Source organism: Ipomoea triloba, chromosome 8 (assembly GCF_003576645.1).
Source record: "Ipomoea triloba cultivar NCNSP0323 chromosome 8, ASM357664v1".
In the NCBI taxonomy this organism is placed as follows: domain Eukaryota; kingdom Viridiplantae; phylum Streptophyta; class Magnoliopsida; order Solanales; family Convolvulaceae; genus Ipomoea; species Ipomoea triloba.
The window spans coordinates 7,451,394-7,464,541 of NC_044923.1; the positions used below are offsets into that span (position 1 = coordinate 7,451,394).

The 13,148-nt window shown below is 33.7% G+C and overlaps 1 protein-coding gene across 1 annotated transcript; it reads right to left on the reverse strand.

Annotated features, from left to right (window-relative positions):
• Positions 1-6,359: 6,359 nt before the first annotated feature.
• Positions 6,360-8,539, reverse strand: LOC116027845 (probable N-acetyltransferase HLS1). Its single transcript, XM_031269606.1, has 3 exons — positions 8,118-8,539; positions 7,705-7,892; positions 6,360-7,479 (listed from the first exon to the last, which is right to left on the reverse strand). Exons 1-3 carry the CDS (start codon positions 8,292-8,294, stop codon positions 6,624-6,626), a joined length of 1,221 nt encoding a protein of 406 aa, XP_031125466.1. The 5' UTR covers positions 8,295-8,539; the 3' UTR covers positions 6,360-6,623.
• Positions 8,540-13,148: the final 4,609 nt, after the last annotated feature.

The following is a 13,148-nucleotide window of genomic DNA, read 5'->3' on the forward strand; positions in this document are numbered from 1 at the left end:
GGGAATTAGGGTTATTTGGTTGACTTAGCCCCTGGTCAAAGATATGTATATATAGTGGGGTAATATTATAAAGGAAAAAGTGTCAAATAGGTTACTGAACTTGTCGCTTTTGTGCAATTGGGCCATTTAACTTAAAAAGTGTGCAATTTAACCATCAAACAAGCAAAATTTGTGCAATTGGACCATTTTTACAAAAAATTTTAATTCAATTTGAGTTAAAAGCATTTCAATATTGACTCCTAACTAGTATGGTAGAAGAAAATGCCACTCTTAATACAAATATGTTAGTAATATAATTGAATTTTACCAGAAAATTTTTGTAAAGATGGTCCAATTGCACAAATTTTGCTTGTTAGATAGTTAAATTGCACACTTTTTAAGTTCAATGGCCCAATTGCACAAAACCGTTAAGTTCAGTGGTCTATTTGATACTTTTTCCTATTATAAATATAAAAAGATATTAGTTATAAAATGAAATATAAAATAAATATAAATTTTATATAGGGAAAATGATATTTTTTTCCCTATGTTATGCGCTTATAGCACTTTTTCTCCCCCTGTGTTATTAAAATGGTAGTTTTTTCCCCTAAAATGTTAAATTGACATTGTTACCCTTAAAATAATTATTTCATTTATTTTTCTTCTTCAACAAATTATTACTTAACCTGGATGATCACAATTCGGTTCGAACATAACCAAACACTGTAGCAATTATACCGAAATAGTATGGACGGTTCTGGTTACGATTCAGAACCGAAAAAATAAAATTAAATAAGTGTTGAATCGTGAACCGGAACTTAACCACAGTCATATATAGTAAAAATGATCAAACACTTATTTTGATAAATCGGTACAGTTCGGTTCCAATTTCGATTTTGAACCGCTAATCAAAACTTATTTATTTATTTATTTATTTTTATAATTTTATTTCTTATTTAAAAATAGTCTAAATTCAACAATTATTTTATTTTATTTTTTCAGTTCTGAATCGTAACCGTAACCGTCTATACTATTTAAGTTCAATTGCTATAGTGTTCGATTAGATTCGTATCGAACTGTGATCTTCCATAGATATTAGTAATAATTGGTTGGAGAATAAAAATAAATGAAATAGTTATTTTTAAAGGCAAAAATGTCAATTTAACATTACAGTGGAGAAAACTACCACTTTTAAAATAATTGAGGGGGAAAAACTGTCACTTTAATAACACTAGGGGGAAAAGTGCTATAAGCACATAACATAGGGGGGAAAATGCCATTTTATTATGAATTTAAATAAAAAATTTAAAAATGATAATATATTAAAATGTACAATATAATAATATAGTTGAATTTTCATATATTTTGTCAAGTATTTATTATCATCGCATACAAAATTAAAATTAAAATTTTGTATGATTAATATAATCTCTAATCATGTACATATTTAGATAAATTTATAGAGAAAAATTTACACAATTAAATTGAATTATTTCTAATCGTATTTCATATATATTATAATTCTAACAATATGAATAATAACTAAGAAAATTATACTTAGAAATTAAAAAATATAAATTTTAAATTTTGTATATATATTTGATTTTAAATCTGATCAGACGCATTTTCTTATATGATTGTGTAATAAAGTGTATATATAAATAATATTTATTAATATGTATGTAAATTTCTGTAATTATAATTTATATTGATATATTATAATTAAAATAATTAAATTTAGAAATTTAAAAAATAGCATTTTAATTTTGTATGATTAATATAGTGCATAAGTATATGTATGTCTGCATTTTTAAAAATATAAATATGTATGAACACATATTTTGTTAATTTTATAATATTATTTTTAATTATATTTTATATTTTATTAATTATAATTAAGAAAATTAAGTTACAAAATAAAAGAATTTAATTTTTAAATTTATATGGATTAATGTAGTCCCCAAGTATATTACATATTTAGACATAATTTTAAATATTTTTTATATTTTAATTAAGAGTATGAGCTTAGAGATATTTTAAAATAATTTTTTAATAAGTAACCATTGTAGCAATTAAGGTGTATAATTATGTCAGTAATCAAAATTCTATATTAAAAAAAATGTGTATGTATTTTCATCTTGTACAAAATACTATTAATATAATATATGTCTACACAAATGGATAAAAAGAGAAATTGATAATATATATATATTATGTAATTTTCTTCCTTGCATGGGCGTTCCATCCATCCACGTCAGAGTCACGCATAGCTTGTTTTCATCCCTCATGGACAAAATCGATACAAGACTTGAAGTGGTAAAAATCACATGCAAGGTTTCCAATGGATAAGTGGAGGATTGTGCTTAGGACTTTGGGGTTATCCCCTTCCTCCCTCCCAAAAAAAAGGTGAAAGAAAACAAAAATTTCAATTCAAATTAAGAAAGTGTATTCTTTTAGAGAGTTAAGTCCAGTCAACATTCCAACTTATTTGATTAATGAAATTAAATCATGTAACTTTCTCCCCAACTTCCCTTACCTAACCCATAGCATGTCAGGTAGTTTTGAAAATGTAATCAAGTGAATGAAACATAATCCTTATATCAGAATGTCACTAGTTTATTATTATTTTATTGGTCAAATTATTTTTACATAAAAATTTGATTTTCAGTACATATCTTCTAATAATGACTATTGATTTTCCTGTGCCAACCAAAAATAAACTATATCATACTGAAAATGATGTTTATGATCAAGAAAAATTTAACAATAACCATTGGTAGAACGGTGGGTGGGTAAATGTTGATAAGAGCATAAAGTTGAAAAATTTACATAAATTAAACCAAGGAATAAGGGGGTGCAAAGCTCGAGATTTAGCTTAGTTTAATGTTAATTATGGTAACTATTTAGCTAGGCTTAGTTAGGCAAGGTAAAAAAAATGCCTAACACCTTGTCTTTGACCTAAAATTCTGGGAAGACTTGCATTAATATATGTCAGGATACTAAATGATACATTGATAGATTCTGAAACACTAATATAAAAATACAAATTGGACATCAAACTATTTTTGTGCAATACGAGTGTGGTATAATCAATATAAATCTTTTGTATGATTTCAATCAATGCTAGTATCTTGTGCACAACGCACAATCACATATGGTATGCTTAATTATTTGGTTGCACAAATACTGATGGTAGACCGTACAACTCAAATAAAGAGACGAAATAATTTCTATGTTTTAAAACTATCATATATTACCTATTCGATTATATATGTATTTGCACCCATCGGAAAAGCCATTGATGCATGCATGCATGTCTGGTTGATATATAAGAATATGCAGGCTAATTAGAAGCCATTATATTGTTGTTTAGGATTGGTCTGTGTGGTGTACATTTGTGTCCCAAGCTAGATGCTTCTGTAAAAGTGGGACATATAATTAATTTAAAGAGATTATATTGTTTCGATCTCTAGCTACTTACTGTACGTGGCTCCTAGTAAGTGTGACAACTTCACAACAAAGAGTATATACTCAACCCATCATGTCATTACATTATTGTACCACCTTCTATATATGGACCCTCCCTCAACCCCATGCTAATTTCAGAAAAAATTATTAGGCGTTCCTTGGACGTAAGTCTAGGACCCGTTTATTATTATTATTATTATTTAAAAAAAAATTCTTTAATTTTTTTTTAAAGTTTAATAATTATAAATTATTTAATACTTTAATAGTTAATACCAAAATTTTAAATATTAACTTAAAAAATATCTAGAATTATAGAATGTATAAAGATTTAAAGAATTAAATCACAATTACACAAATTAAAGTCACAATTCACAAAGTATCAATTTAGTTCCAAACTTTCAAATCAATTCGTAGAACCATTGTATCAACGACATGATTTTGAACAATTTAAGGTTATTTCAATTCGCTCAGAACGATGTCGATTTGAGCGAAATATCCATTTTTTTTTAAAAAAAAAAAAAGAAAACAAAACAATAGCTATTCGACGAACTCGACAGCATAATCGACTTTTCATCTAGAACACCGATTACAGTCACAGTTGATCGAAGCCTAGTGCCTAGGCGCGATTTTTGTAACAATGCCCCACGTCCGTGCTACACATTATTTCACTTATTTTTCGATGTCAGAATTGTCTTCTTTTTATTTTTTTAAGAGTGATGAAAAAAACTTGTAGTTACTAACCTATTGCCTTTTAAAAAAAATATTACTTCGTATTATATATTTCAGGAGTACACAATAAGACTATTCACATTAGTAGTTTTTGTGGTAAAATGGCTTAGGTTGGAAGTAAGAGAAAAGGAAGAGAGAGTAAATGGAATCCGGCAAATTATGCTGTGGACCCAGGTCTACTTTGCAACGTGGACCTGGGTCCAAAATTACGTCATTTTTGTCGTTTTGGTCTTCTTCTTCTTCTTTTTTTTTTTTTTTTTTTTTTGTAAACATATTGCTGAATATAGAGTTGTCCAAAAATGTGTGAATGTAGAGGTTTCAAAGTGTGAATGTAGAGTATAGGAATCATGAATGTACAGTTATGATTGTGTGAATGTAGAGTTACCCAGAAATGTGTGAATGTGAAGGTTTCAAATTGTGAATATAGAGTATAGAAATCGTGAATGTAGAGTTATGCATGTGTGAATCTGTAATAGAGTTAAGAAGTTCTAACAACTTGTAGCCCTGTAATGTGTGAATGTGGAGTTCTCAAGTTGTGGATGTGGAGTATAGGACCTGTGAATATAGAGTTTTGAATGTGTGAATGTGGAGTTTACAAATTGTGAATGTAGAGTATAATTACTAAAAATATAATCCTGTAATGTGTGAATGTGGAGTTTACAAAGTGTGAATATAGAGTATAGTGTATGTGAATGTAGACCCATGTCCACCTTGACCTGGGTCCACGGCATAACAACCCATGGAATCCTTACATGAAGATGAAGTTTTTTGTCCCCTTGATTGGGCCACACAAAGAAAACGAGAGCAGATTGGTTAGCGCCCAACTGGGTGTGCTTAGAAGATTGTTTTTATTATATTTCTTTTTATTTTTTCTCCCTTCCATTTTCTCTTTCATAATTATGCTTACAAAAACTCCTAAAAAAAACTCGAATGCAATAAGGAAATGACGGGATGTATAAAAGGGAGAAATCCATTTACAATAAAGAAAAGAAAAGAGGCCAGGGGGATATTCCACCCCATTTACAAAGGGCCTCAAAAGAGCTCAAAGAGATTTTCCTTAGCTTCTATTTTCACTTGTTTCCTTGAGACAAAAATTTTCTCCGGCCCGGCCAAGAAAACATAAGCTAGCTAGAAGGTGACTAAACAACGTTAATTTAATAACACTAAGACATGAAAAAAAAACAAAAAGAAAAAAAGAAGAGGTAAAAAGAGAGATGATCTACAAAAAGACGAGTTCTTTTTTTTTTTTTTGGGTTAAACCTCTCTACTAGACTTCTCTGGGATCAACAAAAATGGAGAGACTAGGTTGTGACTTAGTCCAATCACCAACAGACCCGTCACTGTAGTCTTCCCCAAGCCGTTTAATGCACCACAAGTCGTCGGCGCACGATAGCGTTTTCCAGTGCGGTATTCCCAAGCCGNTTTTTTTTTTTTTTTTTTTTTTAGTAAACATATTGCTGAATATAGAGTTGTCCAAAAATGTGTGAATGTAGAGGTTTCAAAGTGTGAACGTAGAGTATAGAAATCGTGAATGTAGATTTATGATTGTGTAAATGTAGAGTTGCCCAGAAATGTGTGAATGTGGAGGTTTCAAATTGTGAATATGGAGTATAGAAATCGTGAATGTAGAGTTATGCATGTGTGAATCTGTAATAGAGTTAAGAAGTTCTAACAACTTGTAGCCCTGTAATGTGTGAATGTGGAGTTCTCAAGTTGTGGATGTGGAGTATAGGACCTGTGAATATAGAGTTTTGAATGTGTGAATGTGGAGTTTACAAATTGTGAATGTAGAGTATAATTACTAAAAATATAATCCTGTAATGTGTGAATGTGGAGTTTACAAAGTGTGAATATAGAGTATAGTGTATGTGAATGTAGACCCATGTCCACCTTGACCTGGGTCCACGGCATAACAACCCATGGAATCCTTACATGAAGATGAAGTTTTTTGTCCCCTTGATTGGGCCACACAAAGAAAACGAGAGCAGATTGGTTAGCGCCCAACTGGGTGTGCTTAGAAGATTGTTTTTATTATATTTCTTTTTATTTTTTCTCCCTTCCATTTTCTCTTTCATAATTATGCTTACAAAAACTCCTAAAAAAAACTCGAATGCAATAAGGAAATGACGGGATGTATAAAAGGGAGAAATCCATTTACAATAAAGAAAAGAAAAGAGGCCAGGGGGATATTCCACCCCATTTACAAAGGGCCTCAAAAGAGCTCAAAGAGATTTTCCTTAGCTTCTATTTTCACTTGTTTCCTTGAGACAAAAATTTTCTCCGGCCCGGCCAAGAAAACATAAGCTAGCTAGAAGGTGACTAAACAACGTTAATTTAATAACACTAAGACATGAAAAAAAAACAAAAAGAAAAAAAGAAGAGGTAAAAAGAGAGATGATCTACAAAAAGACGAGTTCTTTTTTTTTTTTTTGGGTTAAACCTCTCTACTAGACTTCTCTGGGATCAACAAAAATGGAGAGACTAGGTTGTGACTTAGTCCAATCACCAACAGACCCGTCACTGTAGTCTTCCCCAAGCCGTTTAATGCACCACAAGTCGTCGGCGCACGATAGCGTTTTCCAGTGCGGTATTCCCAAGCCGAGCGGGTCGTCGGCGCCCACCTCCGTAGCCACCACGCCGCAGCCGCGCTGCTTAGCCAGGTTGTGCGCGAAGCCGCAAAGCGCGGTGATGAACTCGACGCACAATGGGCCTTCCCCGCCGAGCCCATACAGAAAATGCAGCCCAAACGGCCGGAAAACCTCCGGCACCGACGGCAAACGCAGCCACGGCAAAGCCCTGTCGAGTAGCCGCGTCGTCCTGGCGAAGCCCCGCAGCTTCCTCGACGCGCCGCGCACCTCCAGCTTGAACACCTCCATCGAGTTCCACACGCTCAGCACCGCCCACGACTCCGGCGGCGCCGCCAGAAACCCCTCCGACCCCGCCCACGCCTCCGCCCCCTTCGGCACCGCCAAAAACGTCCCCAAATTCAGACCGTTCCGCAAAACGGAATCGATATCCCGCGGGAAAAACTCCGTCGCCGAGAACCGCCGCCGGTACAGCACCTCCGCGTCGCCGGGACTCAGCTTCATGATGGTGACTCGCCGAGAAACGCGAACTCGGTGAGCGAACACGGGCTGAACCAGAATCGAAGGTTCCCGAAACTTCGAATACCCGCATTTATTAGTGAAGAGATTAATAGAAGCTTCGTTGTCATTCTCAGTAGCCATGTATGAATACTCCGCTCCATTTTCTCTAAACCATTCCTCCATTTTCGTCACCAGTTTCAACCCAATTCCCATTCTCCTGTAACCAAAATACCCATCACTAAAACCAAAATACCCATCACTAATAAGAACAAGAGGTAAAATTTTCCCAAATAATATATATATTATATATTATGATCTGGTGCAAGTATTAAATAGTTTGGTTAGACTGAATAACTAGAAATTGTTATTCAATCAAACTCTGTGTCTAATATAAATCTGTGACATATATACATATAAATATATGTGTATATATACACAGTACCGGTGAAAAGGGGAGACGCGAAGGCCAAGGATATAAGCAACTTTGGCGTAAACTGGAAGAGGGTGATTGTTCTTTCCATTTCTGGACAGTTTCTTTCCGCAAGTCACAGTCTTTATGCAGCCTCTGATCATTCCGACAATCTCCCGCGTCCATTCGCCGCCGTCTTTTTGCACGACCACCTCGGCGACCTGATCATTGCCCAAAACAAACGATAATAAGATCGAATTGAAACAGAGTATGGTGGATATGATAGAACTGTTAAAGATAATTAGTCTTATATTTATTCTTTGTTATTTCTTTTATTTCTTTAGGCCTTCTTCTCTGTTCTAACTCCTTGCTTATTTCTCTCTGTGTAGGCTATAATAGGCTAGTTGTTTGCGTATAATGTGATATATATTTGTTTCTATACTTACAAGCATTTGATAAGAGGGGGAATTTCGGACTCTGCAAATTGGGTCACCCAAAAGGTCAGTGAAGATGGAGAGTTTGCCGCCGGCGCCGGGGCCGACTTCGCATATTCTCTCCACCTCCTCCACCGCCCTACAGTCGTTCTTGGGGTCGTAATCTCGCACCACCACCGCCGCCGCCATCTCCGGCCAAGTATATATTATACTCTAGACTAGAAGATATGGTGGCTGAGAGCCTGAGACCAGAGCAGGGTGCCCGGGGAAGAAGAAGAGGAAGAAAGATTGCAGCTTTTTCAAGAAATTAATGTGTAGTTTAAGATAGAAGAACAGAAAAGCCTGGAAATTTCTATCCTATCGAGAACTGAGAAATCTCAAGGCATCAGATTTTCTCTCTTTTCATATAACCGCTGGAGAGAAGAAAACACAACTTCAAGGCCATTAAAGGTACGTATGATGGTCTAAGGCTGGCTATTTATAATCCCCTACTAATCTAACTACCACAATACCACACCTTAAAGTCCTTTAGTTGTGACTATTGTGTTAGTCTTTCAATTATTCAAAATTTAAACTTATATTTATTTTGTTATTATCAAAGTGATGAATTTAATCTCTCAATAACTAAATTCAACACAAAATAAATAATCATTTTTTAAGTAACTAGAGAAAAATGCATCTGCCAAGACTTTATGGTCTAGTGACACCCAGTTGCACTTCCATATGGAAGGGGCGGATTCGAGCCTCCGTAGAGGGAGGGTAGGTTGAGAAAGTGAAAATAATTATGAACAGATACTGCATTGTAACAGAGTCAGTAATACTTAAAAAGTCGAGATTGTCCCATAGTAAAATCAGTCATTTAGATAATAATTATTGACGAATAAATCTACACAAAGGTATTAACATATAAACTAAAAATGTCACTTTTCTTATAAAGTTTGGAGCAATAAGTCATTGGACCAAACACCACTCTTTTCCCACGGAAATTTTGAATTAAATTTGGTAAAAAGGAAAAGAAAAGTGTGCTTTATGTGCAAATGCTTTTTTGCAAGTCCCTTCCAAGAGGCATTTGTAATTGTATGGCCGTTCATATTTCGTATAGGACAGGGAGATGATAGAGGAGCATTTAATTAAGGAAGAAATTAGTAATTAGATTAAGGTTAATAATGGGCGCGAAAAGGAAGGTAATTAAGGAGAAATGGCGGCTGTGGCTGCGCAGGGGCTGTGCGTATATTTATTGATTGATTTATTTAAGATTTTCTCTCTCTCTCTCTCTATATATACACTTTTAAGGCGTTGCCGTCATGAGTCCATATGTAATGATTGACTACCCATCCATCGATCTAGCAGACGCCATGATGGCTCTTTCTTTCCATATTTACATGCCGCTCCCTCTGCATGGAATCTTGTAGCACATCATATCATGCCCATTCACTACCATCTAATGGGGTGTTTCATGTTTGGTTGGTGTAATTGAACTACAATTACAAATTTACAATACAATTCTCATCTTATTCTTTTCCCTTTAAATTACTATTATTTCCCACCTTAATTCCCTTCTCCCAACTAAACACCTTATAAAATCATCACATTCACGTCCCACCATACCTGATTTTCGAAGATTTTTTTAATATAATTGTCCCCATACAAAATCATTTGCCCACAAAAGGTGAATTCACTCGGCGAAAGTCTCCCACACTGTAACATGACAGAATTATTAAGAGACAAATTACAGTAAGTCATCGATTTATTAAGTGTGCGACAATTGTAAAGTGCCTACAATGAGCTACGTACCCTCATAAAAGAGTGAAATTACTATATAGCATATGTCAAAAGCTATAGCTCGTAGCAAATGAGCAATTTATAGACCATCATCACATTTTACTAGCATTCGCCCAACAATCCTCATAGTCCATAACGAATCGTAACTTATAAGAGACTGTCATTACATTTTACTAGCCTCCGATCCGCCAAATAATTCCCTAGCCACCAAGTGATAGACTTGGCCTATATCGGACTTGAATTCGTGATCTGACTTTGCTATCACTTTTGCAATTGTTATACCATGGGTCATGGTTCATATTGCATTGTGAATCTTGATACAAAATTTTTGTACCTTCAATTAACACATTCTGTACTTACAGTTAAAAGTTTCTATACATGTAAACAAATAACTTGATAATTGTTGACAAATTAGAAGAAAATTAATTATGCACTCTTAAAAAGGAAAATATGCACTTGAAAGCTACAAAACGTGCACTTGAAGGCCATATGTTTACACTCAAAAGGCACAAAGATGTGCACTCAATGAAGAAACTAAGTACCGAAACAAAATAGATGCACTCGAATAAGAGAAATATGCACTTGAAGAAGAAAAAATGTGCACTTGAGAAAGAAAATTAAAATATGTATTCGAATACAAAAGACAATATGACATACTTATTCAAAATTTCCCATATATAAGCATTTGTATTTGATCATATATATATATATATATAGGGGCGCGCTCCAATGAGAACGGGTGCCCAGGAGAGAAATAAGAATGATCCACAGCCGTCCACGTGTTCAGACTCCAGATCAACGAATTAGATGTAATTTAAAAAAAAAAACGACGCGGTGTCATTTTCGTAAATATCTCAAACTTTGGTGCAAGTAAATGTGTTATAAGTGCAAGTAGTTGGTGCACATTTACAAGTAAAAAGTGCAAGTAAAATCACTTACAAGTGCAAGTAATTTACCTTGTTAACATTTGTGCACCTAGGTGCAACTAATTATACCATTAAATGCAACTAGTTATAACGTTAGGTGCACTTAGTTTTGATGATCAACGCACATTTTACTTGCACATGTAATACATTTTACATGCACTTGTGCACCTATTTTCACTTACAAATGCAAGTAATTTACCTTGTTAACAACTCAATGAGGTAGCTCAAGTACTTACAAATTCAAGTAATTTATCTTGTTAACAACTCAATGAGGTAGCTCAAGTGACAAGTGAACTCTCTTTGTGGGGAAGCATTCCGGGAGAACCTGGGCCAGCTCCCGTGCCTCCTCGAGCGAATGTGGGTGTACCTGGCCCGTTAAACGGACAGAGCTCCGGGGCGGTGCGTTCTCATTTGAACTCAGTCTTTTATATATATATATATATATATATATATATATATATATATATATATATATATATTGCTTAAAATATAATTTTAACCTTCTAAAGTTCGTTTCGAGGTATCTGTTGTGTTATGTTTGGAAGACTTGGTCACAGGCTCACTGACTATGAATTACTATAAAATATTTAATTCTGAAATAAAAAAAAAAATAAAAAAAGAAATTTGTTTCGACAACGACTGGTCTTTTAAAGGCAATTGTTGCGTCAACTGCATATTAAACTTATAACTAACAAAATTAGAAATGAAAATTTTATTTATATTTAAAATCTAGTAGTTTTTGGGGGATTTTGGAATAGTAAAATCTAAGGAGTGAGTTTTTAACAAATATGTGGGTGGGATTTAAGGTAGATTTTTATCCGGCAAGAAGAGGTATTTTGGCAGGTTTTGTGGGCCCCATTGCGGGAAGATATTGTGCCTCATGCTGCGTGAGGTGCAGTTCTCGTGCCCAAGCGGGCGCGTGCAGCCGTAAATGTATTTTTTTTCTTCAATTTTTGTTTTGTTTTGTTTTGTTTCTTTTCATTTTCTTTTTTTCTTCCACTTTCATTTTCTCTTTCCTAATCACACATACAAAATCTCTTAAAAAATCGTTAACTATTGAGGAAGGCTTAGGAATATTTTAATATAGGAAATTGTAGACTCCATCTCCCAATTATAACAAGCCGTTTGGTTGACAGTAATTGCAATACAATTACCCCCCTAATTCAGTGAACCTCTCAACTACGCCGTTTAGTTAGAGGGAATTGTAATTCCACCGAATTGCAATTCCCTCCCTTTGCTGAATTACAATTCATAGCCCCTCCCCTATGAATTGTAATTCAGAGCTGAAATGGTGAGAAGAAGCAGTTGTTTTGACATTTTTGCCCTTCTAATAATACAAGGCATCATCATTCATCAACTCCTATCCAAAGCTACTGTTTTGACATTATCTCATTCTATATATCATCTATACTGTACGTTTCTGGTTGGGAAACAACAACAACAACAACAACAACAACAACAACAATAATAATAATAATAATAATAATATTATTATTATTACTATTATTGTCATTACAATTACATAAGGGCATTTTAGTCATTTTGTCTCTTCTTACCTTTCAATTCCCTGCACTCCTATTCATGTATACCAAACACTGTAATTTTAATTCTTACTTTATTCATTGAATTGCAATTCCCACCGAATTACAATTCTTTTCCTCCCCTAATTCCCTCCTCTCAACCAAACACCCTATAAGCACTTCAAATTTTGATCTTTGATTATTAATGTAGTGGCATTTAATCTTACTTTTCTCATTCTCTCACATATTTACTTTCCTTCACGAGCTTTACATTGAGGTAAGATCTACATCCAAGTTATCATAGTTAAAGCCACAGATTAATTTTCTCTATAATAAATTAATCAAAATAAAATCATGTTAACAATTTTTTTGGAAGAGTTAGTTCTATTTTTTATCCTAAATTTATATGTGATAGTCTACTTTACGTCCTTTTTCATCAGAATATTCACTTTTAGTCATAATATTATTGTGACATGATCATTTTTGGTTATTTATCAACAAAAAATTTAGATATCGTTAAATACAAAGGCATTTCGATCTTCAATTATGATTTTTTTTTTATAAAAAACATTGAAAGCATAGCTGGTCATCAACCTACTTTGTATAAAGAAGATCAAAATGTCTTTGTATTTAACGGCATTTCAACGATTTCGTTGACAGGTAGAAGACTAAAAATGGTCATGTCACAATAATACTAGGACCAACTGAGGATATTCTTATAAAAAAAATGATTAAAAGTGAACTGTCACCTATAAATCTAAAATAAAAAATGGAATTAAATCTTTATTCGATGAATAGGGAAACCTCAACCAGTA